The 26,261-nt window shown below is 43.5% G+C and overlaps 2 protein-coding genes and 1 non-coding gene across 5 annotated transcripts in view; 1 reads left to right on the top strand and 2 right to left on the bottom strand.

Moving 5' to 3' along the window:
* Positions 1 to 827: 827 nt before the first annotated feature.
* On the bottom strand, positions 828 to 12,990 carry SNRPD1 (small nuclear ribonucleoprotein D1 polypeptide). 2 transcript variants are annotated; one of them, XM_058181668.1, is made up of 4 exons: positions 12,779 to 12,990; positions 3,685 to 3,761; positions 2,033 to 2,101; positions 828 to 996 (listed from the first exon to the last, which is right to left on the bottom strand). In XM_058181668.1, the coding sequence occupies exons 1-4, from the start codon at positions 12,790 to 12,792 to the stop codon at positions 920 to 922; spliced, it is 237 nt and encodes a 78-aa protein (XP_058037651.1). In that variant the 5' UTR covers positions 12,793 to 12,990; the 3' UTR covers positions 828 to 919. The 2 variants fall into 2 exon arrangements, with proteins under 2 accessions (XP_058037651.1, XP_058037650.1); XM_058181667.1 differs by having other exon boundaries at positions 2,033 to 2,224; positions 12,779 to 12,981.
* A 5,786-nt stretch (positions 12,991 to 18,776) lies between these two features.
* Positions 18,777 to 18,849, bottom strand: TRNAR-ACG (transfer RNA arginine (anticodon ACG)). Its single transcript has one exon. It is a non-coding gene; the product is annotated as a tRNA-Arg (tRNA).
* Positions 18,850 to 19,344: 495 nt separating this feature from the next.
* The window catches only part of SACM1L (SAC1 like phosphatidylinositide phosphatase), a 57,564-nt gene continuing 50,647 nt past the window's right edge, over positions 19,345 to 26,261 (top strand). Inside the window, exon 1 of one of the 2 annotated variants that reach the window (XM_058181660.1) lies at positions 19,345 to 19,548. In XM_058181660.1, the coding sequence (XP_058037643.1) occupies positions 19,481 to 19,548 (68 nt within the window). In that variant the 5' untranslated portion in view covers positions 19,345 to 19,480. The remainder of the gene's footprint in view (positions 19,549 to 26,261) is intronic. The other variant, XM_058181659.1, reaches the window with a different exon arrangement.

Genomic DNA, 26,261 nt, shown 5'->3' with positions numbered 1-26,261 from the left:
GCTTTTATTTTACTTGCCTTTAAGTTCTTATTGTTTTTAAGACAAAGGGACTATAGTCAAATGTTTTTGTTTCCCTATGCCATTCTTCTAAGTAATTTCAAAATACGATTATCCTTGCTTACAAATTACCTTTTTCAGAAACCATTTGAAATTACAATGGTGCTGGAAATTTTTTTTACAAGCAATGTCCACATTTACCATCTCCACAGCATTCTCTCAGGCACAAGTGCCATTATGGTTAGCACAGATTATACTGTACATGACCTGTTATTTTTCCTCTCCCCCATACTTTGTAGAGTGGAGAGATGGAAAGGGATTACAAGAGTAAGAAACCTCACAAGGGGCATACATATTAAAAGCAAGGTATTGTCAATGCTGTAGCTGAGAATGCACTATGCAAATCTGATGCATTTCCCATTGTGTGCTTGCTTACTCTCTTGTAAGCCCTTTCTTTCCAACAAATGTAAATACAAATGTTAATTCCCTTGTTGCTAATTATCCCAGTGTTATGGTGAGAATTTCAAAGGAAAGAAGAATAAGAAAAAGAAAAGCATTTTAGAGACTTTGTAATAACAGAACTGCTGGTCCCAAATGTGGCTGCTTAAATGACGACTATCTGTTTAATTTTCTCCTATAACCTGAAATATTCGCAAAAGCTTCAGGTTTCAGCAGATAAAATAAGAAGAAAAGATAGATTGCAAATTTCACAATTCTGGCATTCAGAATTAAACATTTCTATTTAAGTTTTGGCTGTCAAAGTTAAAGATAATACAAGTGTAATCAGGAGTTTTATGTAAGGTATGAATACAGAACTTGAACTTAAGAGACACGTTTTCCACATTTGTTTATTAAAACTGACATAAAAACAAAACCTGTAAAGGCTTGTTTGGGGCTTTTTTTAATAACAGATATAAAGAAGTTATCGTCTTGGACCCCCTCTTCCTCTTCCACGCCCTCGTCCTCTTCCACGCCCTCTTCCACGTCCTCTACCTGCAACTGAACATAAAAAAATACAATCTTATTTTTTAAAGGCAATCATACCATAGTACTTTTTACTGTATTCTGTATATATTTTTAATTTTAAAACTTATTCCAAGTAATTTAAAAGTGAAAAAATATCACTATTAGTTACAAATTTGTTAAACTATTCTCTTTTCTTATAATGATCTTATCAAGTCACTTATCTCTGCTTCCAAATAGTGAAAATTGGTATGTTTTGTGAAATATATGTGAAATATGTAACTTGACAGTATTATTCTAAAAATATGAGCCAGGTCTCCTATCTTGAGTTTGCACTAATTCTTTAAGTTTTTCTATGCTGTTTGGTGTCAGCTTTAATGATGTCCAGTCACTATGTTTTCTTTGACATCCTGGTTTCCTTTTACTACTAACTCTTCCATAATTGCTTTCTCCAGTGACATGGCCAAAGTAAGGGAGATGCAATTTCATGATTTTATCTTCTAGTGACAAGTGTGGTGTTATGTGCCCCAGTACTTGCTGTTAGTTCCTGCTTCTGTCCAAGGAAAATTAACTCTTTAATTAACTTAAGAAATATGTATTTTCTATTTAAGAATTATTTAAACAATTGATATGGCTCCATTAGTTACAAGACAAGGGCTAGAGAATTTAAGATTGGAAGAACTTTTTTGAAATGTAAGGAAAGATAGCATGTGATTCCTTTATTCAAAAATTAGCCCTACATGGTATCTAGTCAGATACCAAACAATCTATACTTAAGTTTTATAGAATCAAAGCTGATTTGAAGGGGTGATGATAATGAAAGCTCACTACAGAAATTATTAATCATATGAATATGCAAAAATAATAACAGCAAATGAGCAAGAACTCTCCAACTTTTATTTTTGAAGTGGTACAAATCAATGTGAAAAAACTCTTTCCTTGTTAAAATTTATTTTTAAAGCTACTACAAGTAAGAATTATAGCTGCAATTTAGGCATCGTCATAAATATTTAATTAAAATGTTCTTAAATGAAGCAGATATTTATGCTAAAGTCTTAAATCAAGAACTAACCTGCCTCCCTTTTTTTGGATTTGACTTTTGGTTCAACATCCACCAGCAAAGTATCAAGAGGTAAACTATCTGGCAAAATAAAATATCTGATATTATTGCCTCGAATGCTCAATGTCTCCAACTGGACAGGTTCTCTATTCTTCAAAGTCATCTTTACAGCTTTAAGATGTGTATTCATGCTGACATCCACTCCTGAAAAATAAAGCATAGAACATTTCCTAATCTTATGGAAGGCTATAGTATTACAGAATTGTCTATCTGTGGCCATACAACTAGCATAAATTACCTATTGTAATAAAGTGAGAATGCTGTACATTTGATTATCACTATAGAGAGCTGGAAAATTATGAGAATCATAAATAAAACAAACACATATTTTTAAAAAACCTGCATTTTCTTAGAATCTTTTATCTGCACTGCTTGAAAAATATGTTTCTTTCTTAATATTCTCAATCATATTTCCTACATACAGAAATTCTTTCCTCCATACACTACTCATGGTACTTGACCTATTCTCCAGTCATTCAAAACTTTTTCCCTTATCACAATCTTGCTCTAACTAGAACTATGATCTCTAATATAACAAATAACTCAACTTTCTCCCTTGGCAATTATCGGGCCTTTTCTTTTACCTGATGTTTTATAATAAAAAAGGCTTTAAAAAAGGAAAACAGATATGCTACAATAGGGGTCCCCAACTACAGTTCACTACCAGGCCTTGGAAGTAACAGGCAAACACCTTGGACCATTCGGGATCAGGCCATGGAAGTGATAGGCGAACACGCACATCCCCACTTTCACAAGCAGCAGGCGAGCAAATGCGCTCCATTTTGTCTGACTACAAGTGTGCATGCCTGCCACTCACACGTAACCGTTCCTTCTCCCCACTCCACCAGTCTGCAAAGCCGGAAAGCTTGGGAAACTCTGTTACAAGCCAAACTTTATTTTCAAGAATGATTTGACCACAAATGGTCTAAGTAAGTCTTCAAAATAAATGTTTGCTAGATACAATGAGATCTTCTACTTGGATGTTTGCCTAACTGTCCAGAGAAAGGTAAGCATGAATAAAGGAATATCCGATGGAAGAATTCATTAGTGGGAATATTCATTAAAACTCATCACGACCATTTTGTTCAGTGGAAATTCCCCAGCAGTTTGCAAAAGTGCCACATCATATTCTTAAGATACCAAATGTGTTCAGTAGTTTAAGAAAGCTGAGGACTCCTAGCTGGAATATCTCACAATATTAAAGTATAAATGACAATTTCTTCCTTATTTTGACAATGAAAACTTTTGTGAAAATGTCATTGATTTCTATTAAACACAAAATATAGTGAGAGTAATGCTCCAAAAGAATAGCTGGAAATACTGGTAGTTTTAGAAGTTATAGAAAAATCAGTATAGTGACCTTGGGTAAGCAGATTTTTCAGCCTAATCCAGGAATGCAATTCTAATAATGCTAGATATTTCCCAGTGCAGATAGATACTGTTGTAGTTCTATTTCAACGCATAAATATACTTGCATCAATAAAATGGAAGCTACATGTACACACTCCTGATTTACATGAAAGATACCAGTGAATTCTGCCAAATATTCAGAATTTTATTTAGTTACAATTTTTTTGATAATTTCTTTATCCAGAACTGCATACCTGTTATGGTTCCATGTACCTGAGTCCCATTTTTCAGTTCAATGGTGACAGTTTCATGACTAAGTTTCATAAGAAATCTGCATAATTGGAACAAACATGTTACTTTATATGTAAATGAATTTTTTTACGTACTGAGACAATCACAATAAAAGATGAAATTCATGCAAAAAGCAAATGTCTCCACAAAGCAAATATCAACAACCAATTGACATTCAAGTCATTCTATTGGCTGATTAAGCAAAGACAGGTAGTAACAGTTGGGAACCTTCTACAGTCCAAGTAGTCAACCCAGAAAGATAAGGAATTGTATACAAGAAACCCTGATTTAGGCTCTTGAAGATATACCGTATATACTCGAGTATAAGCCGAGTTTTTCAGCACGTTTTTTGTGCTGAAAAGCGCCCCCTCGGCTTATACTCGAGTCTACGTCTCGATGTACTTCGGGAACCCCGCACAGGAGACGCCAAAGAGGCGGCGAGATCGTCCGGCGGGATTTACCCAAGGCTGAGCAGTTCGCCGCGCGGACCCGAGCCAAGCCGGTCCCAGTCCAGCCGAACGGTGAAAGCGGAGCGGCGCTCGGCATTTATTTATTTATTTATTTATTTTATTTTATTTTTATACCGCCCTTCTCCCGAAGGACTCAGGGCGGTGTACAGGCAAGATAAAACCAGCAATACAAATATACAAGTTAAAATATCATTTAAAAAACTTATTTAAAATTAGCCTGAAATTAAATTACCATAAACTAAAAACCCCGTTTAAAAATTAATAAAATTTCCCATTAAAAATCCAATTTAGGCCAGCCCCGCGCGAATAAAGAGATGTGTCTTTAGTTCGCGACGGAATGTCCGAGGGTCAGGTATTTGACGTAGACCTGGGGAAGCCTGCTCCAGAGTGGGAGCCCCACAGAGAAGGCCCTTCCTGGGGCCGCCAGCCGACATTGTTTGGCGGACGGCACCCTGAGAAGTCCCTCTATGGGAGCGACGGGTCGGTGGGAGGCATGTGGTAACAGCAGGCGGTCCCATAAGTACCCAGGTCCCAAGCCATGGAGCGCTTTAAAGGTAAGAACCAACACCTTAAAGTGCACTCGGAAGGCCACAGGCAGCCAGTGCAGTCTGCGCAGGAGCGGTGTTACATGGGAGCTACGAGTAGCTCCCTCTATCACCCGCGCAGCTGCATTCTGGACTAACTGGAGCCTCCGAGTGCACTTCAAGGGGAGCCCCATGTAGAGAGCATTACAGTAATCCAAGCGAGAGGTAACGAGCGCATGAGTGACTATGCATAAGGCATCTCGCTCAAGGAAGGAGCGCAACTGCCGAACCAGGCGAACCTGGTGGAAGGCCCTCCTGGAGACGGCCGTCAGATGATCTTCAAACGACAGCCGATCATCCAGGAGGACACCTAAGTTGCGCACCCTATCCTTTGGGGCCAATAATTCGCCTCCAACAGCCAGCTGCGGCTGCAGCTGACTGAATCGGGATGCCGGCATCCACAGCCACTCCGTCTTGGAGGGATTAAGCTTGAGCCTGTTTCTCCCCATCCAGACCCGTACGGCTTCCAAACACCGGGACAGCACTTCAACAACTTCATTGGGGTGGCCCGGGGTGGAAAAGTACAGCTGGGTATCATCAGCGTACTGCTGGTATCTCACCCCGAAACCACTGATGATCTCACCCAGCGGCTTCATGTAGATGTTGAACAGCAGGGGCGAGAGAATCGACCCCTGAGGGACCCCACAAGTGAGGCACCTCGCGGTCGACCTCTGCCCCCCTGTCAACACCGTCTGCGACCGGTCGGAGAGATAGGAGGAGAACCACCGATATACGGTGCCTCCCACTCCCAATCCCCCCAACCGGTGCAGCAGGATACCATGGTCGATGGTATCGAACGCCGCTGAGAGGTCTAATAGGACCAGGGCAGAGGAATAACCCCTGTCCCTAGCCCTCCAGAGATCATCTACCAATGCGACCAAAGCTGTCTCCGTGCTGTATCCGGGTCGGAAGCCGGACTGGAACGGGTCTAGATAGACGTCTTCATCCAGGTATTGGGGTAGCTGTCGCGCCACGGCACTCTCTACAACCTTCACAACAAAGCGAAGGTTGGAGACTGGACGATAATTACCTAAAATAGCTGGGTCCAGGGAGGGCTTCTTAAGGAGGGGTCTCACCACCGCCTCTTTCAAGGCGGCAGGGAAAACCCCTTCCAACAAAGAAGCGTTGATAATCCTCTGGAGCCAGCCTCGTGTCACCGCCTGAGTGGCCAGTACCAGCCAGGAAGGACACGGGTCCAGTAAACATGTCGTGCCGTGCAGCCTCCCCAACAACCTGTCGACGTCCTCGGGAGCCACAGGGTCAAACTCATCCCAAATGGGCTCAACAAGACGTGCCTCCTCTCCCTCGCTTGGAGCCGAGAAGGCTGGCGGCTCCCCCGCCCCGCCGCGCGGACCCGAGCCATGCCGAGCGCCGCTCCGCTTTCACAGTTCGGCTGGACTGGGACCGGCTTGGCTCGGGTCCGCAGTAACTCCCACCAGGCTGTGCTGCGAGGAAACCATTTAAAAGCCCAGCTTCTGAAGCACGGAGGGAGAAGAAAGAAAGCCCTGGCGGTGCAGTGAGAGGGCGGGGCGGGGGAGCCGCCAGCCTTCTCGGCTGAGGGAGGGAGGGTTTCCCCGACATGCCGAGCGTCGGCCGAGAAGGCTGGCGGATCCGCCCCACCCTCTCACTGCACCGCCAGGGCTTTCTTCTCCTCCGTGCTTCAGAAGCTGGGCTTTAAATGGTTTCCTCGCGCAGGCGGGAAGAAGATGCTCGGTAGCAGCGGCGGCGGAGGCAACCACCACGCCAGGAGGCTTTCAAGAAGGCGGCGTCCGAGGGAGCAAGGCCATGATGCAGAAGCGCCAACCCCAAAGGCCCGCCGGGTGGCGCCAAGACGGCTGAGCTGAAGGTCTTCAAGTCGGACAGCGTAGGCTCGCTTGCCGGTGGCCTCGAACCCGCGCAAGCAGAAGTCCTCACCAACCTGTCTTTCCTGACCGACAGCGAGAAGAAGATGCAGCTCACGAGCCGTAGCCTCAAAGGCGGCAAGCAGGCGCCCGCCATGTCCAAGAACCTCTCCCGGTCCAAGCACTCACTCTTTCAGGCTAAGTTGGCCCGCCACCAGCAACAAACCGCCGCTGGCGCCGTTGTTTTCCAACCTGGGCAAGCCCAGCCGCATCCCGCTGGGGCCTTACGCCAAGTCAAACCGCCGAGCTAGTAGTCACCGTGTTGGGCGACCTGGAGCAGCTGCTCTTCAGCCAGATGCTCGTGAGTCAGCCTGCCCCTTCCTTCCCGTGGGGGTCTGCTGGGATTTCCTTTGTTTAGAGCTGGGAATCCTCCTTCCTCAGCGGCCTTTCCTGCCCCAGTCCTCAGAGCTCTCTCCGGATCGCTCTTCTAGTTGACCCTATACTTTAGGCTGGAACAAGCGGTTTGAGAACTGGGTTATTGCTTTACTATCTTCTCTTGCTTTTTCATGCTCGGGCAACCCTGGGCTTTCCCAGCACAATTGCAGAGTAGACGTTTTGCAATTTTCGTTCAAATAAATATTCATGTTATTTTACTTGGCTCTATCTTTATTTTTTACATTGACCAGTAGCTGCCTCATTTCCCACCCTAGGCTTATACTCGAGTCAATAGTTTTTCCCAGTTTTTTGTGGTAAAATTAGGTACCTCGGCTTATATTCGGGTCGGCTTATACTCGAGTATATATGGTAATACTAAGGCCTGTATAAATGCTCTTTAACCCGCCACTAGGTAAATTACTGCAGGTTCAAGCCCGGCCCAAGGTTGACTCAGCCTTCCATCCTTTATAAGGTAGGTAAAATGAGGACCCAGATTGTTGGGGGGGCAATAAGGAGACGCCCGGCATGACTCAGCTGTTTTCCGGTCGTTTTGGCCGTGGATACTAACGGACACCAACAAAGGATACCAACGAAGGCTGAGGAGCGTCCCGAACACCGACGGAGGGTGTCGATGGGGGTATGCTGGACACCGGGTGTTTGGGTCGCTGTTAACTTTGGTTGCTGGGACGGGATTTGTACGGGCATGAACATCGCCCCCCCCTTCATGGACTGGAACATCTTCTTCTCCCCACTGCTGACTTTTGCCATGGCCTGCCAAAATACCGCAACTGCCATCAGCGGTTTACCTCTCTCTGAGTTGCTCTCTCCATCAGCGACGGAGAGGTGGCTTGGCCTAGACAATTTTAACAACGGCATAGCGGCACGCTGGGGCCATATTGGGCCCAGAGGTATAATCTGCCAGCTTACTGGAGGAGGCATGGACGGCATGAGGGCACCGGCGGTGTCGTTTCAATTACCGTACTGCACGGGTCTTTGTCCCATGATGGTGCATTGCCGGGAATTCGAGGGAGACCTTCTTTATCCTTATGGTCCCATGGACTCCTACAGACTAGGACCCACATGGTTGACCATCTAATGTTGGGTCTTGGCGATCTTTGGATACGACGGTAACATCTCCGACGGCTAAGGATGGACATTTTTACCCGATTATACGGACTATTTCTCCATGAGATATTCATTTGCCGAACTACTACGACTGCGAGGTTCCCCCCCCTCGCAGGAATGGCCCTCCAAGCTATCGAGGGCTTACCTTAACGAAGGATCTTGGGACCCAGAGAGGTGGCATGCAGCCAAGAAGAATTTGTGGGTTTTTTAAAATAGATTTTTAAATAAGGGTCTTTTAAGGGGTGGGAGGGATTTGACGGGTGGGGGTGAGAACCCATCGGGGAGGGATCCAGCCCCTGTGCTAGTTCGCGACACTACTCCATCGTGTCCGAAGGCAGGGGGGGAGGGCGTTGTTCCAGGATTAGTGGGTTGTTCGATCTGTACGGTAAGTGGGAGAGGCAGATATGGCGGGGGGGCCCGTATCGAGAGTTGGGAGCACGTGTTCGATGTCTGAAAGCGATCACGTGCTCCGGCCCCTCAGTCCCTACCCGTTCCTCGGGCGGCCATGATCCTCAGAGCTTGGATCTTCGGCTGATGTTATGTAATACCCGGTCCGTGGTTAACAAGGCCCCCCTGATCTGCGATCTTATTCAGGGGGAGTCCGCGGACCTTATGGGCATTACGGAGACCTGGTTGGGCCCAGAGGGGGGGGGTTCCCCTTGTTGAGATGTGTCCTCCAGGTTTCCGAGCATTTCATCAGCCGAGGGCCCAAGGTAGGGGTGGGGGGGTGGCGGTTGTTATTAAGGAAGTTCTAGAGCCGAGGGAGCCCACTGTTCCTCAGATTGCCGGCTGTGAATCCCTCTATGTGCGGTGGGGCCATAGGAATCAGTTGGGCTTGGTGATCGCGTACCTGGCTCCTTGCTGCGTGACCACAGCCCTGCCTGAGCTGTTGGAGGTGCTTGCCGCTGTGGCGGTTGAGACCCCCAGACTTATAGTCATGGGGGATTTCAACCTGCCATCAGTTGGCTTGTTATCGACGGCAGCTCGGGAGTTCCAGGCTTCCATGACGGCCTTGGACCTGATTCGAGTAAATGATGGCCCTACGCACATGGGGGGAGGCACGCTGGATCTGATTTATATCTCTGGACAGTGGTTAAATGATCTGGTATTAGATGATTTAGTAACAGAACCAATGTCATGGTCCGATCATTTTCTCCTTCGCCTAGACTTCCGAACCGCCATTCACCATCGCAGGGAGACGGAACCTATACGTTGGTTCCGTCCCAGGCGCCTGATGGACCCCGAGAGGTTCCTGACGGAGCTTGGGCCATTCCCTGAGGATCTGGCCCACGGCACGACTGAGGAACTGGTCGTGGCCTGGGAACAGGCCGCGGCTGGGGCCTTGGACCGTGTCGCGCCTTTGCGGCCTCTGACCCGGTGCAGATCTCGTCCGGCCCCTTAGTTCTCCGAGGGGCTGAGGAAGATGAAACGCCGGAGAAGACACCTAGAGAGCATCTGGAGGTCCAGTCGCTCCGAAGCTGATCGGACACTAGTTAGGTCCTATTCTAGGACCTACCTAGTGGCAATGAGGGAGATGAGGCGTTCTTACGCCTCCACCCTCATTGCGTCGGCAGATAACCGCCCGGCTGCCCTGTTTCGGGTGACCCGCTCCCTCCTTCATCAGGAGGTGCGGGATGACCCTTTGCAGGGACGAGCCGAGGAGTTTAGTGGTTATCTATACGATAAAATCGCTCAGCTCCGGGATGGTCTGGACCGAATTTGGGATGATCCAAGCGAGGGAGAGGAGGCACATCTTGTTGAGTCCATTTGGGATGAGTTTGACCCTGTGGCTCCCGAGGACGTGGACAGGTTGTTGGGGAGGCTTCATGCCATGATATGTTTACTGGACCCGTGCCCTTCCTGGCTGGTACTGGCCACTCAGGAGGTGACACGAGGCTGGCTCCAGAGGATTATCAACGCTTCTTTGTTGGAAGGGGTTTTCCCTGCCGCCTTGAAAGAGGCGGTGGTGAGACCCCTCCTTAAGAAGCCCTCCCTGGACCCAGCTATTTTGGGTAATTATCGTCCAGTCTCCAACCTTCGCTTTGTTGCGAAGGTTGTAGAGAGTGCTGTGGCGCGACAGCTACCCCAATACCTGGATGAAGACGTCTATCTAGACCCGTTCCAGTCCGGCTTCCGACCCGGATACAGCACGGAGACAGCTTTGGTCGCATTGGTGGATGATCTCTGGAGGGCCAGGGACAGGGGTTATTCCTCTGCTCTGGTCCTATTAGACCTCTCAGCGGCTTTTGATACCATCGACCATGGTATCTTGCTGCGCCGGTTGGAGGGATTGGGAGTGGGAGGCACTGTGTATCGGTGATTCTCCTCCTATCTCTCCGACCGGTCGCAGACGGTGTTGACAGGGGGGCAGAGGTCGACCGCGAAGTGCCTCACTTGTGGGGTCCCACAGGGGTCGATTCTCTCGCCCCTGCTGTTCAACATCTACATGAAGCCGTTGGGTGAGATCATCAGTGGCTTCGGGGTGAGATACCAGCAGTACGCTGATGACACCCAGCTGTACTTTTCCACCCCGGGCCACCCCAATGAAGCTGTTGAAGTGCTGTCCCGGTGTTTGGAGGCCGTACGGGTCTGGATGGGGAGAAACAGGCTCAAGCTTAATCCCTCCAAGACGGAATGGCTGTGGATGCCGGCATCCCAATTCAGTCAGCTGCAGCCGCGGCTGGCTGTTGGAGGAGAGTTACTGGCCCCAAAGGATAGGGTGCGCAACTTAGGTGTCCTCCTGGATGATCGGCTGTCGTTTGAAGATCATTTGACGGCCGTCTCCAGGAGGGCCTTCCACCAGGTTCACCTGGTTCGTCAGTTGCGCCCCTTCCTTGATCGGGATGCCTTGTGCACAGTCACTCATGCGCTCGTTACCTCTCGCTTGGATTATTGTAATGCTCTCTACATGGGGCTCCCCTTGAAGTGCACTCGGAGGCTTCAGTTAGTCCAGAATGCAGCTGTGCAGGTGATAGAGGGAGCTACGTGTAGCTCCCACGTAACACCGCTCCTGCGCAGACTGCACTGGCTACCTGTGGCCTCTCGAGTGCACTTTAAGGTGTTGGTTACGACCTTTAAAGCGCTCCATGGCTTAGGGCCTGGGTACTTACGGGACCGCCTGCTGTTACCACATGCCTCCCACCGACCCGTACGCTCTCACAGAGAGGGACTTCTCAGGGTGCCGTCCGCCAAACAATGTCGGCTGGCGGCCCCCAGGGGAAGGGCCTTCTCTGTGGGGGCTCCCACACTCTGGAACGAGCTCCCCCCGGGTTTACGCCAAATACCTGACCTTCGGACATTCCGTCGCGAACTGAAGACATACCTTTTTATCCGCGCGGGGCTGGCTTGAATTGAATTTTAATTTTAAATTTTATTAATTTTAAATGGGGTTTTTAGTTTATGGCAAATTTTAATTTTTCAGGCTAATTTAAATAAGTTTTTTAAATGGTATTTTAAATTGTACATTGTTTTGCTGGTTTTATTTTGCCTGTACACCGCCCTGAGTCCTTCGGGAGAAGGGCGGTATAAAAATCAAATAAATAAAATAAATAAATAAAATAAGTTGACTTTGTAAATATACAAATAGAATGAGACTATTGTCTTATACACTGTAAGCCGCCCTTAAGTCTTCGGAGAAGGGCGGGATATAAATGTAAATTTTAAAAAAAATTATTAAATCAATTTATATAGTTGCCCATCTCACAAATGACTCTGGGCAGCAAACAATAGAACTAAAACAGTTAATAGATTAACAAGTATAACAATCAAACTAAAACAATTAAAGGGATGTTAAAAATAGTGGCTCATCTTGTAGGATCCCCAAGCCAGCTGGCATAACCAGGTCCTGAGCAACTTCCAGAAGCTCAGTAGTGACCAGGCCACTGAATGAAACATCAGCAAGAAAATCAACTGTTTGAAGGCATTAAAACAGGCTTTGGAAAAGGTTTAATTATATTTAGAGTAAATAAACTGGTGATTCCCAGCGCAGTATTTTAGACTTTCTCTAATGTAACAGCCTGGTGATTTGGCTATTTCAAGTTATAATACCCATGTCCCCAACGCACATCTTAATTGCTTGTCTAATTAGGTATGTAACGGGCCTCTATAGTTTGTTTATAATCTGGTCCAACCTCTTGATTGTACTTGCCCAATGATATTAATACATGCAGTTTTACAGTTACCAGATTGAGGCTAAGCATATGGTGGTATACACAAATGAGCAGGTTGTCTAAAGGTTTAGAAGGTTGTCTAAAATCGGCTCTGTAAAATATTTCTATTTGAGCAACTATAGCTTTTCCCTTATTTTAACCTACGTTTGCTAGGATTTCGTTGTCTACTCTATACTAGAAATAGGCCGCCCTTTGTGAATGGCCACCTATTGAAAACAAATTGCTGGCTCTGAAGGCATTTAAGGGTAATACGGATTTTCCGTTTCAAAACTGTGCCGCAGAACTAGACAACAAAAGGTCTTCAGCGTGTCGGAAGGAAGCCAAGTTTAGAGAGGGGAGAGGGAAAGAGAGGCGGCCATGAAAAGAAGCCACGGCCTCCTGGCCCAACGTGTTTCCAGATTGATCCCGCCTTTCCCGAAGAGCTGACACTTACCGCACGAGTTTCATGGCGGAAAGGCAACAGGCGCAACTCGAATTGGCTGAACCAGATACAGAGACCTCCCCGAGGATGAGAAGCCAAACGGAAAGAAGAAAAATTGCGCTTGGTGCCACCACCTCAAAATATGCCGCTTCCGTTACTCGCCAAGGAAGCAACTGGCGCGCTTCTGAGTGAGTGCTGAATGAATGGCCGGAAGCACCGCCTCTCCGTTTTCTCTTCCGGAAATCAGAATTTAATTAGAGGGCAGTTTTAAAAGAAGCACCTCCCCTGCCGGATCATCAGATGTAAACTCCTTGATTCAATGTTATAAGGGAAGACTTTTGCAGAGAATAGGCGGGGTAGAATTTTCAGTCCAGAACATAGGAAAGAAAAAAACAAAAGGATAGAGTTATCTCTAAATTGCTCTTTAATGGGCGCCTTCTCTAATTCCCAAGTTTCCTGTGGTCATTTGGGGAGGATGCGATAAGGACTTCTCTACTAAATTAATAGGTGGAGAAACAAGCCCATCCCAGAGAACTAGGGTACAAATCCCGAGACCTCCAATTGGATGTAAGAGGTGCTGAGCGTTCTACTTTAGGAACAAAGATCATAAAATTCTATACCCATGTGTTCGATATTTGAAATTACTTCCGGATGAATGAAAACTGTTTCTTCTCATGTTCATGCCTACAATAGGGAAGGAAAATCTCTGATTCTACATTTGCATTAAATATTTGTTTATAAAAATTTCTGAAAAGACCTGTAGGGCTTAGAATTATTTACATGCTCAGGTTTTAAGGATTAATGTGTTCAGGATTTAAGAATAAAAATAAAAGATTTAAAATTATTTTATTGTATGATTCGTTTTTTCCTTATAAATCACAGCTGCACCATGGCATAATTTAAATATCTGATAATGAAATCTAACATTGTAAATGATAAACATGCAAGGCCAGTTAGAATGATTGACATATACTTTCATTTTGTACAAGTACATAACAAAATAGTATTCAAGAAGCAAAACTAATGTGTTTTATTTTATTTATTTTTTATTTTATTTATTTGTCACAACAATATACATAAGCATCACACAAAAGATTATATAGTATATAAACATATATATGAGGAAATATAAGGAGGTATAACACACACACATATATATTTTCTGAGGTTTTCGCGGGTGTTTGTATGTAGGTCTTCAGTTATTCGGGTTTTCTCCCGTGTAAAATTGGAAATGTCTTGGCGACGTTTCGACAAAATCCCATTTGTCATCATCAGGCTAGGTGCTTACAGCTTTGTATTTCTAGGAGAAATGTATGATCGCAGCTGTTTCTTCCTTTTAACTGCTAGTGGGGGTTTGAACTGATTGGTTGGGAGCTTGGCTGTGTTCTGATTGGGTGGAGGTGTGTTCTGATTGGGTGGCAGCTTGGCTTTGCTCTGATTGGATGGGGGTGTGTCCTGTTTGGGTGGAGGCTTGGTTGTGCTCAGATTTGCAGGGGGATTTGAGCTGGTGAACTGCATTGCTGTTGTTTGGCTTCGTAGTCGTGCTACATCTTCATGGTGGGTGTCAGTCTGCTGCATGTATGGATTGGAGGGGTTTGAAATGGCTAATGATGCAGCTGCGGTCTGGCTTCTGGTCCGTGGTCGTGCTTCATTATCGGTGTGGGTTTGAGTTTGCTTTCTGTATGGATGTGTGGTGGTGACATGCTGTGTGGCACTTGTGAGTGTGGGTCTTGAATCATTCTTCATGTTAGGGACTCGTTTGTCGATAAGGGCGGGTTTCCAAGTGGCTGGTAGGCGGGAGGTATCATCTCGTTTGTTCATGCTGCGTGGGCGTTTTTCTATCTCGATGGCTTCTCTGATTATTCTGTTGTTAAAGTGTTCAGTTTTGGCGATAGTTTTGGTCTTTTTAAAGTCAATATTGTGTCCTGTGGCTTTAAGGTGTTGGACCAGGGAAGAAGTTGGTTCCTCTTTTTTGATTGAGTTCTTATGTTCTTCAAGGCGTGCACTTATTCTTCTGTGAAGAAGTTGGTTCCTCTTTTTCGATTGAGTTCTTATGTTCTTCAATGCGTGATCTTATTCTTCTGTGCACTGTGCACTGTGCACTTATTCTTCTGTGCACTTATTCTTCTTATTCAGAACTGACACCCACCATGAAGATGTAGCATGACCACGAACGCAAAGCCAAAAAACAGCAATGCAACTCATCAATTCTAATCCCCCTGCATCTCAGACCAACCTGAGCACAACTAAGCCCCCCCCCAACAGAACACACCCCCAGCCAATCAGAGCACAGCCAACCCCACCATCCAATTAGAGCACAGCCAAACCCCCAACCAATCAGAACACACCTCCACCCAATCAGAACACAGCCAAGCTCCCAACCAATCAGTTCAAACCCCCACTAGCAGTTAAAAGGAAGAAACAGCTGCGATCATACATTTCTCCTAGAAATACAAAGCTGTAAGCACCTAGCCTGATGACGACGAATGGGATTTCATCGAAACGTCACCAGACACTTCCAATTTTACGTGGGAGAAAACCCGAATAACCGAAGACCTACATATACATATACATATACATATACATATACATATATATTTTCTGAGGTTTTCGCGGGTGTTTGTATGTAGGTCTTTGGTTATTCGGGTTTTCTCCCGCGTAAAATTGGAAGTGTCTTGGCGACGTTTCGACAAAGTCTCATTCGTCATCTTCAGGCTTCAGCTTCGTGCTTCTGGGAGCAATGTGTGATTGCAGCTATTTCTTCCTTTTTAACTGCTAGTGGGGGTTTGAACTGATTGGGAGGGAGCTTGGCTGTGCTCTGATTGGATGGGGGTTGTTTTGTGCTCTGATTGGATGGGGGTGTGTCCTGTGTTGGTGGGGGCTTGGTTGTGCTCAGATTAGTCTGAGTTGCAGGGGGATTTGAGCTGGTGAGCTGCATTGCTATTGTTTGGCTTCGTGTTTGTGGTCGTGCTACATCTTCATAGTGGGTGTCTGTCTGCTGTATGTATGGATTGGAGGGGTTTGAAATGGCTAATGTTGCAGCTGCGGTCTGGCTTCTGGTCCTTGGTCGTGCTTCCTGATCAGTGTGGGTTTGGGTCTGCTTTCTGGGTGGATGTGTGGTGGTGACATCCTGTGTGGACCTTGTGAGTGTGGGTCTGGTGTCATTCCTCGTGTTAGGGACTCGTTTGTCAATAAGAGCGGGTTTCCAAATGGCTGGTAGGCGGGAGGTATCATCTCGTTTGTTCATGCTGTGTGGGCGTTTTTCTATCTCGATGGCTTCTCTGATTATTCTGTTGTTAAAGTGTTCAGTTTTGGCGATAGTTTTGGTCTTTTTAAAGTCAACCCCTCACTAAAATCCAAGACAGAGAACAAGAAAATGGCACAGCCCTCCTCCCATATATAAAAGGCACCACAGACAGAATCAGCAAGATCCTTCACAAACATAACATCAAGACAGCATTCTGCACAAACCAAAAAATATCCAGCATCCTAAGAAACTCCAAAGACAAAATTGAGTTAGAAAATCAAGGAGTATATGAAATCCCATGCACCGCCTGCCTCACCACATACATCGGACAAACCAACAGAAGAATAAGTGCCCACACTTTAGAGTGCCACACAGCATGTCACCACCACACATCCATACAGAAAGCAAACTCAAACCCACACCGATAAGGAAGCATGACCATGGACCAGAAGGCAGACCGCAGCTGCAACATTAGCCATTTCAAACCCCTCCAATCCATACATACAGCAGACAGACACCCACTATGAAGATGTAGCACGACCACAAACACGAAGCCAAACAATAGCAATGCAGCTCACCAGCTCAAATCCCCCTGCAACTCAGACTAATCTGAGCACAACCAAGCCCCCACCAACACAGGACACACCCCCAGCCAATCAGAGCACAAAACAACCCCCATCCAATCAGAGCACAGCCAAGCTCCCACCCAATCAGTTCAAACCCCCACTAGCAGTTAAAAAGGAAGAAACAGCTGCAATCACACATTGCTCCCAGAAGCACGAAGCTGAAGCCTGAAGATGACGAATGAGACTTTGTCGAAACGTCGCCAAGACACTTCCAATTTTACGTGGGAGAAAACCCGAATAACCAAAGACCTACATATACATACATACATACATACATACATACATACATACATACATACATATATGAAGAAAAAAGAGAAACAATAGGACAGGAACGGTAGGCACGTTTGTGCTCTTATGCACGCCCCTTATGGTCCTCTTAGGAATGGGGTGAGGTCAATAGTAGAAAGTTTTTGGTTAAAGCTTTTGGGATTATGGGAAGAGACCACAGAGTCAGGTAAAGTGTTCCAAGCAGTGATGATTCTGTTACAGAAGTCATATTTTCTGCAATCTAGATTAAAGCGGTTAACATTGAATTTAAATCTATTGGTTGCTCTTGTATTATTGCAATTAAAGCTGAAGTAGTCTTTAACAGGAAGGACATTACAGTAGATGATTCTATGAGTTAAACTTAGGTCTTGTCGTTCCTATAATTAATTCTGCCATCTCTCCAGCTTTAATAGAGACAGTTACTTAATTTCCAAAAGTGTTGAAGCAACCCTTTAAAATGTTGTGCCCCACTGTAATTTTTAAATGAGACAAAATAAAATTACTAAATACATGAGAAATAATATAATACCTATAACTTATGTTGCCTCATTGTGGTTGTGAGAGTGGAGAATGTTTTTGGGAGGAATAAGCAAAGAATGTTGGGAGTGGATATAAAAAATGTTTTCCCCAGTGATCAGCCATGTGCAAAAGCTATCTCAGCTAATGCAAATGTCTGGCAGAAGGCAATGGTGTACTCCTCTATTTTTTTTTAAAAAAAACCACATGGATAGAAAATATAAAATGATTACAATGAGAAAATTTATGTAGTCATTAAGTGTTAATACTGACTTGATGCACATAATCAAAATATTCACTTAAAAATCTCTAAATTGAATTCAATTTTAAATGAAACTAAACATTTAGTTTTTCTTGTGGCCTTGAGTACATTGTGGAACATGTCTTCTGCCATATTCTTGTTTTTGGAACAAATGCATTTGATATTTGCTGCTCGCTTGTCTTCCATTTCATAAACAATTTAGCAACAGAACTAATGAAATTGCAGTCCAAGAAAGCTTATACTTTACACCTTAATACATTTACACATTGTCAACTCTGAACACAGATCACAGACAGAAAATGTGCTATTATTAAACTGATGATTTTTCCTAGTTGGGTAATGAAACAAGAAAACCACCAAGCTCGCAGAGTATCAAGGACCCCATAATTCAACCCTAAGCTACAAATATGGTCTTCTATTGATATTAAATCAAACTGGATGTTTCAATAAATGCTTTTGAGTCATGAAGAGGAAAAAATGCCATTGCAAATTGTGGGATCATCAAACCAGACATATACTATGAATGAATCTGCTATAATCTCTAAAGTGATTGTATATTTAACAGAAGAGATATGTAATATACCTACTCTGTGGGCAGAAACTATAGGTGGCCCCTCAGGTATGGCATATATTCTATATGAATATAGAATATATATAATGCTGGTCATTATCTATAAGTACATCTTGAATTGTACTTACAACCCAAATCATTACAAATCATTACAGCAGTGGTGATAGATAAGCATATTGGGAGGCAGCCATTACTGCTTGTGTTGTTATATTTTGTACCAGTTGTAGCTGGATGGTCTTCCCCCTGCTCTTTTCTGCCTTGTCTTTGGCACACACTGCAGCTGTGAAACATGAGCCCCCACAATGTGTAGTTTAGCACAGTATAGGAACACAGCACAATTTTAAGTATTAAAGCTATACTAAATACTAATATCGCTGCCAGGCATGGTGTACAAACAATATTGGAGTAAAATAAATATCAGAATTGCCTTAGTCTAGGAGTTATAAGCCTCATTACTAAAGAATATATGAAACTTCATTTACAATGAATTAAAGATTTGAGAACAAAAATCATAACATCGAGCCAGCCAGGAGTCGAACCTAGAATCTTCTGATCCGTAGTCAGACGCGTTATCCATTGCGCCACTGGCCCATGCTGATAAAATGTAGAACTTTTTTGTTTGTATTCTAAATTCTGGCGCAATGTAAATTCCATACACCGGTTTCTTAAGGGTGATGCCATAGGGAATTTTTGGTAAGTTAAACCAGTCAAAACCCAAAAAGTCTTTCATTTTAGACCAGTATTTTTCAAACCTGGTAGTTTGAAGATGTATAAACTTAAATTTACAGAATTGTCCAGGCAACATGTTACTGGGAATGCTGGTAGTTGATGTCCGCACATCTTCAAGCTGGAAAATCTGAAATACATTGTTTTTAGACCTTAATTAGGAGCAGCTGTACTACTATAAATCGAAATTACAATGGAAGATGGTCAATACCGGGTCGCTTTCCATTCGTTGCCTAGAGCCGGAGCTAGCGTCACAACTGTGGTTCCCGCCCACTCATCTAGTATAGGTTGGCATGATTAGAACGACAGATTCCACCAATCCCAGCTTTCCTAGTCATTGCATCGCTCTTCGGGAAGCCGTGGAATGCTTTCTGATTAAGTTTGTCCTAAGTGGTGTGCCGTCTTGAAGGCCTAGGCGCGGCTGCCAAGTGACCGGGAAGCAAGGAAGGAATTCTAAATAGAAAGCAGGCAGAGCCCGAACGGAACTGCGCGGTGGATGAAGGAGCAAATGGGAACCAAGGTGGTAGCCGCGGCAATAGCAGCAACCTACGAGGAGCTGAAGCTGTGAGTGAGCGGCCAATGGTCGGCGGGAAATACCACTTCTAATTTCGTGCCCCTCTTGGGGGTGAAACAAGCCCTCGTATGAAGGTGCCTCTGGCGCCCTCTCCTCTTCTGTTTTCTCCGGCTACGTCCTGGGTCGAGCCTCCCCCAGTTTAGAGACTCCGCGTCGGTGAAACGACGAGCCCCGTTGTAATAAGCGCTTGCCATGGGAATTGTCGTTCAACGCATATGTCGTGCACCAGCTTGGGAAACGTTATCCCGGACCACCCTTGGCCCTCTACTAGCTTTCCTCGCCCCAAGAAATCCTCTTTTCGATTCCCTTTTTTCATGTATTATGGCCGGTAAAACCAACCACTGAAGCTTTCTGGGTCACTTATTCGGTCACTTCTTCCGTGGCTTTTCTTCTCTAACCTATTGATCTCAGTCGAAGTTGAGATCACCCACATAGTCAAATCACTTCCAGCACCGCCGACTCGCTTACAGGGTCTTTGAAAATATTTCTTTGTGGAGTTGACTCTTCACTTCACTGAACTCTCCCTTTCCTTGCTAAAATCATCTTTACTTTCTTTCATTGCTTTGTCCTGGTAAAAAAGTAAGAGCCTGTTTCCCATTCCCCAGCCCGAATAATCATTTTCTGTTACTGGCCCTGTCACAAATCATTCAGGTGCTCTTACCTGCAAACATTTTTGCAGCATGGATTACTTTAACTGGATAAGATAAAATCTATAGTCCAACTGATATGAAGGTCATGAAGTTGACCAAGAATGAAGTGAACTCTTCTATTGTGCAATTAGCTGTTGTAGGTAAAGCCTTATGTTATTAGAAGAAGCTCTTTGCAAATAATTATGTAGAATGAAAAGTTGCATTATGAGAGCAGAATAAATCCATGGTATTATTTGATGTGAATACATTTTTACCTTTATATAACTGCTGCAACAGCCTGCCTAATACTAAGTATTAGTGATGGAGAATCTTTGGAAAGCCCAGGACACTGTCTCTTCGCTGTTGCTCCTTGAAACATAGAAACCTGGGCCAGCCTCTTCCTAATGCATATATTATGAGATTATGGGGTTATAGTGCTTGCATGGTAGTTATGGTAGGGAGTGAGGCAGTATTTTCCATTCTGTGCAATACTGTAGTCTCTAGAAACTATTTATCTACCGTGTTTCCCCAAAAATAAGACCCTGTCTTATATTTTTTTGAACTCCAAAATAAGTGTTGGCCTTATTTTCAGGGAGGACTTATTATTTTGGGACATGGGGAGCAAGATGGGGCGCTTTCACCCTAACCCGAGGAAATGTCAGGGACCAGCTGCACATATGCTTAAATCTTTTTGAGGAGGGCTTATTTTCAGGTGGGCTTATTTTAGCGCATGCCCTCAAAAGCCTGATTGGGCTTATTATCTGGGGATGTCTTATTTTTGGGGAAACAAGGTAGATAGTGAAAGTTAGCTCAGTAATAAGATTAAAATCCTATTGTGTGTTGTGTGTGTATACATATATATATATATACATATATATACACACACACACCAGTGGTGAAATCTAAACTGGTCTACTAAATGCGCAGTGCACACCAAAAGGAGACATGGGGTAAGTAGAACAGCATGCGGGGTGGGTGATCAATTGTGGTGCGCAATCTACGATCAGGCAGCTCAGCTGTGATCTCAAGAGCCTTTTTTTACCTTTTAAAAGCATTTTTTATAAGAAGCAGCAACCAGGCGACTGGGCGATTGGGTGGACATGGGCGGGGGAGCCAGGGATTTTTGCTACCGGTTGTCCAAACCACCCGCCAGCATTGTTACTGGATCAGCCGATCCGGTCCAAACTGGGAGCATTTCACCCTTGACACACACACTCATATATACATATATGATATATACATATACATATACGCATATATACACATACACACATATATATACACACATACACACACATTTGTGTGTGTGTGTATATATATATGTACATATATACATACATATATATATTTGTTTTCTGAGGTTTTTGTGGGTGTCTGTATGTAGGTCTTTGGTTATTCGGGTTTTCTCCCGCGTAAAATTGGAAGTGTCTTGGCGACGTTTCGACAAAGTCTCATTCGTCATCTTCAGGCTTCAGCTTCGTGCTTCTGGGAGCAATGTGTGATTGCAGCTGTTTCTTCCTTTTTAACTGCTAGTGGGGGGTTTGAACTGATTGGGAGGGAGCTTGGCTGTGCTCTGATTGGATGGGGTGTTTTTTTGTGCTCTGATTGGATGGGGGTGTGTCCTGTTTGGGTGGGGGTTTGGTTGTGTTCAGATTAGTCTGAGTTGCAGGGGGATTTGAGCTGGTGAGCTGCACTGCTGTTGTTTGGCTTCGTGTTTGTGGTCATGCTACATCTTCATAGTGGGTGTCAGTCTGCTGCATGTATGGATTGGAGGGGTTTGAAATGGCTAATGTTGCAGCTGTGGTCTGGCTTCTGGTCCTTGGTCGTGCTTCATGATCAGTGTGGGTTTGGGTCTGCTTTCTGGGTGGATGTGCGGTGGTGACATCCTGTGTGGACCTTGTGAGTGTGGGTCTGGTGTCATTCCTCGTGTTAGGGACTCGTTTGTCAATAAGGGCGGGTTTCCAAATGGCTGGTAGGCGGGAGGTATCATCTCGTTTGTTCATGCTGTGTGGGCGTTTTTCTATCTCGATGGCTTCTCTGATTATTCTGCTGTTAAAGTGTTCGGTTTTGGCGATAGTTTTGGTCTTTTTAAAGTCAATATTGTGTCCTGTGGCTTTAAGGTGTTGGACCAGGGAAGAAGTTGGTTCCTCTTTTTTGACTGAGTTCTTGTGTTTTTTCAGTGCGTGCACTTATTCTTCTGTTGGTTTGTCCGATGTATGTGGTGGGGCAGGCGGTGCATGGGATTTCATATACTCCTTGATTTTCTAACTCAGTTTTGTCTTTGGGGTTTCTTAGGATGGTGGATATTTTTCGGTTTGTGCAGAATGCTGTCTTGATGTTGTGTTTGTGGAGGATCTTGAGCCCCAGGAATTATTCCTAGAGCTCCTGGGGAGCTCTACCCCCACCCCGCTGCCCACCTTTCCCTCTTCTCCCGAGGGAAGGGTTTTCAAGCCATCAGACAGCTGATTTACCTTGTCTGAGCGGCTTTAACAGACTCACGGGGGGCGACAGTTCGAAAGGGCCGTCTCCAACGCACGCGGAGCAGCCGGAAGTCCCCACAGAAGGCTGTCTTGATGTTGTATTTGTGGAGAATTTTGCTGATTTTATCTGTGGTGCCTTTTTTTTTATTGAAAAAGTTTTCCAAATTTTTTTTCCCTCATTACATATCACCCCCTCCCCCCACCCACTATCAACCCCGTCCCCCGTCCCCCAACTTCCCAGAGCAGAATACAAGGTATACGATCTAACAATCATAAGCTAGAATACCCTAATTAACCATAAATTCCCATCCCTACCCTAGAACCTCAACTCCCCTTCTCCATAAAGAAAAGCAAAGAAGAAGGAAATGTTAACAAAGACTTCCTTAAGTTTCGTTTTCACGCCTCATTTACCAAATCCGCTGGCAACGCAGGCTTCGTGGATGTTCCTTTGGGATCGTCTGCCCTGGGTTTCGTCAAACCATCCCTGACAGCATAAATGGGCTGTCAAATGGTTTGGAATTCTCTCCCCTGGGAGAAGGGGAAGGGAAGAGTGGTCAGGTTTGGGTAGAGCTCCCTGGGAGCCCCTGGAATTTAACCAGGGGATCGAAGGGAGAGAGCTCCCCTTTAGCCTGACGAAGCTCCGTGCCCAGGGTGCTTCTGTTTATACAGAACGAGAAGCCACGACCATCTCTGTGCCAAGATTTATTTTTAAAGAGAACTCAACAGAGACAACAAAGTAGGAGGACTAGCAAGAATTTGCAAGTAATAAATCTTAACTTCAGCTCTTAAATAGCTTTCCTTTGAACTAACTTTCAACTTGAGTGGATTTAAAATGGCCTTTGCAATATACAAAGGAAAGTGAAACTATAAAAGGACAAAGGAAGAGAAGAACATAACAAGCTACTTTTTAAATGGAATGAATAAGAACTGTTAATGATTTTTTTTCTTTTTACCTTTTTCTTTATCACAATGTTTAAGAAGAAAAGTTTATTGAATTTCCCCCCCCTCTTTTTGGTAGATTTTACAGTTTAAGAATGGCTCTTAAGCAAACAGAACTAACTACTAAAATCTTGGAAACTTCTTCACTTCAAATATGGATTATTTTTTTTATAGGAACTTTTGGAGGCTTATCTTTTCTTAATAAGTTTTTAAACAAGAGATTTTTACACCAATATATTAAAGATTGGAAATTCTTTATTGTTAGATGTTAAGGTGATTGGTGAGCAGATGGTGGAAAATGTGTAAGATAAAAGACAAGGGGAAGGAGAATGCTTAAGATGTGATTTTGATGGTTTTTTTTAAAATATATATATATAGGGTTTAATTTTTACAACTGACTTATTTTGGGTATAAGGTGTTACTATTTGATATATGTGAGGTATAAAGGAATGGGAAGATGGAATATTGTTTAACTTTTGGAGGACAGATAGAAAAATTTATGGATGTAATGTTGGTATTTGGTTAAATAGAATTTAATTGTTATAATTGATATATTTTGGATATAAGTTATAATTTTAATAATGTTATTTGACAGATGTAAGGTAAATTGAAGAAATATTAATATTAGCAATGTTATTTGATTTATGTAAGTGATATTAAAGATATGAGAAGATAGAATATTGTTTATTTTTGGAGATTGGATAAAAATTTAAGAATTTAAGATGGAAATATGAATTATATTTGGGAGACTTTTTAAGGAAGAAAGGTATATTATAAAAGAATTTCTGATGAATACTGGAAGATGGAATATCGTCTTGGTCTTGATCGATGAAGATTGGATATTAAAAACTATAAGATTCTGAAGACTTCAGGAGTGGAATGGATTGATATATATTTGGTGTTAATTGATGAAGATTGGATATTGAAAACTATGTATTTTATTGATGAACTGGAAATACTAATTTAATTGGAAGATTCTGAAGATTTTAGGAGTGGAATGGACTGATATATAATGGACTGGAAGAAGAATGTACTTTTTTGTTTCTGGAAGGGGAGTTAAGGTCTTAGAGAGAGGAGTGACTATGGATTATGACTTCTATTGTATTTTAATTTATGATTGTTAATCTTATACACTGTACTTTGTTCTGGGAAGTCTCGGGGTGGGAGGGGAGGAGGAGGGGAAGAGGGGAGATGAAGGATCATTGTAAAGGAATGATTGAAGATATGTAATTAAGAAATAGAAATAATTTGAAATGAAATCGGGGCTGTTCAGCTGCCATTTCAGAAGGGAATGGAAAGGGAGAGGAAAGAGTGAAGGAAGAAAGTAGGTAAGAAAGAGAGAGGTAGAAAAGGGGGAAAGGAGAGGAAGAAGAAAGGGGAAAGAGAGAGGGTTAGAAAGGGTGGAAGAGAAGAGTATGGAAGGAGGAGAGGATGTAGAAAAGCGAAGGAGAAGAAGGATGAAGAAAGTAGAAGAAAGTAGAGAAGGGAGGAGGAAAGGTTTGTTAAGGAAGGAAGTGGTAGCTGGGCAGGTCCGAATAAGTAACAAATGAAAGTTAATGCCTAATGTTGAATAAGAGACTGTTTATTGAATAGGTTGTTGGAAAATGGAAATAAAACTTTTTTACTAAAAAAAAAAAAAGAATTCTAAAAAAATAATAATTCCCCATTACATCCTCTAACCCTCCCCCCACCCCACCCCGGACTTCCCAGAGCTGAATACAAGGTATAAGATCTAACAATCATAAGCTAAAATACCCCAATTATCCATAAATTCTCATCCCTCCCCTAAAACCTCAACTCTCCTTCTTTATAAACAAAAAACAAAAAAAAAAGAAGGAAATGTTCATTCATAAAATATTTGATGTTTCTTCATCCAATAATTGTTCTAAATGTAATCAGTCCATCTTCCTCATTCTGGTATATTTTCTTGTGGGTTTTCAGTCTGGTATATTGAAGTTTCCAACAAGATCAATATTTTTAACCTCCAGTCTTTGATAACAAACATAGAATCCATATTCCAATATTACACTGACATTATCTCAATTCCCCCCCCCCCATCACAATAAATTACAAATATTTTATAACCATTTTAACATTTTAACCTTAAGCAACTCCCTTTCTGTTTTAATTTTTGATTTAATTTTTCTCCCCCCACACTTTAAACCCAACATCAATTTTTATCCAAAGTAACTAAATCCACCATTAATAAAATAACGTCAATATCTCCCAGATTTTACTTACAACTTAAAATAAATACACCCCAACTTAATTTCCAAATACCATCTATAAAACATTTTTTATAAAAAAAGAATTTAAATTATCCTTTCTTATTTTCAATTTTTATCCAAAATAGATAAATCCACCATATGTAATAATAACAGCATAAATATAATACACCCACATTTAACTTACAGATTCAGACTCTATTTCTTTTATGTTCAGAAATTTTCACTTACAGTTTACCCTTTCCCATAAAAGGAAACACTTTTCATGTGACAATGTTGCTTCTTTATTCCTTGCTCTGTTTTAGAGATTACCATCCTTTGCTCCTCCCCTGCTATTTTCTGTATTTCCTCTCCCAAAGTTACAGCCCCAGTTTCAGATTGTGTTTGCTTTACTTCCTTTACTTCCCTTTTTTTAGCCACTTCCACTTCT

This window comes from Ahaetulla prasina, chromosome 4 (assembly GCF_028640845.1).
Source record: "Ahaetulla prasina isolate Xishuangbanna chromosome 4, ASM2864084v1, whole genome shotgun sequence".
In the NCBI taxonomy this organism is placed as follows: Eukaryota; Metazoa; Chordata; class Lepidosauria; order Squamata; family Colubridae; genus Ahaetulla; species Ahaetulla prasina.
The sequence above is the reverse complement of the archived record's forward strand: the minus strand, read 5'-3'. Positions and strand labels throughout refer to the sequence as shown.

Bases quoted from the DNA above. Each gene is read 5' to 3' on its own strand.
- SNRPD1 (XM_058181667.1), bottom strand. The intron at 2,225-3,684 runs GTATGCAGTTCT...TTTATTTTTCAG, and splicing joins GGTACATGGAACCATAACAG to GAGTGGATGTCAGCATGAAT. The intron at 997-2,032 runs GTTAGTTCTTGA...TTTTATGTTCAG, and splicing joins ATCCAAAAAAAGGGAGGCAG to TTGCAGGTAGAGGACGTGGA.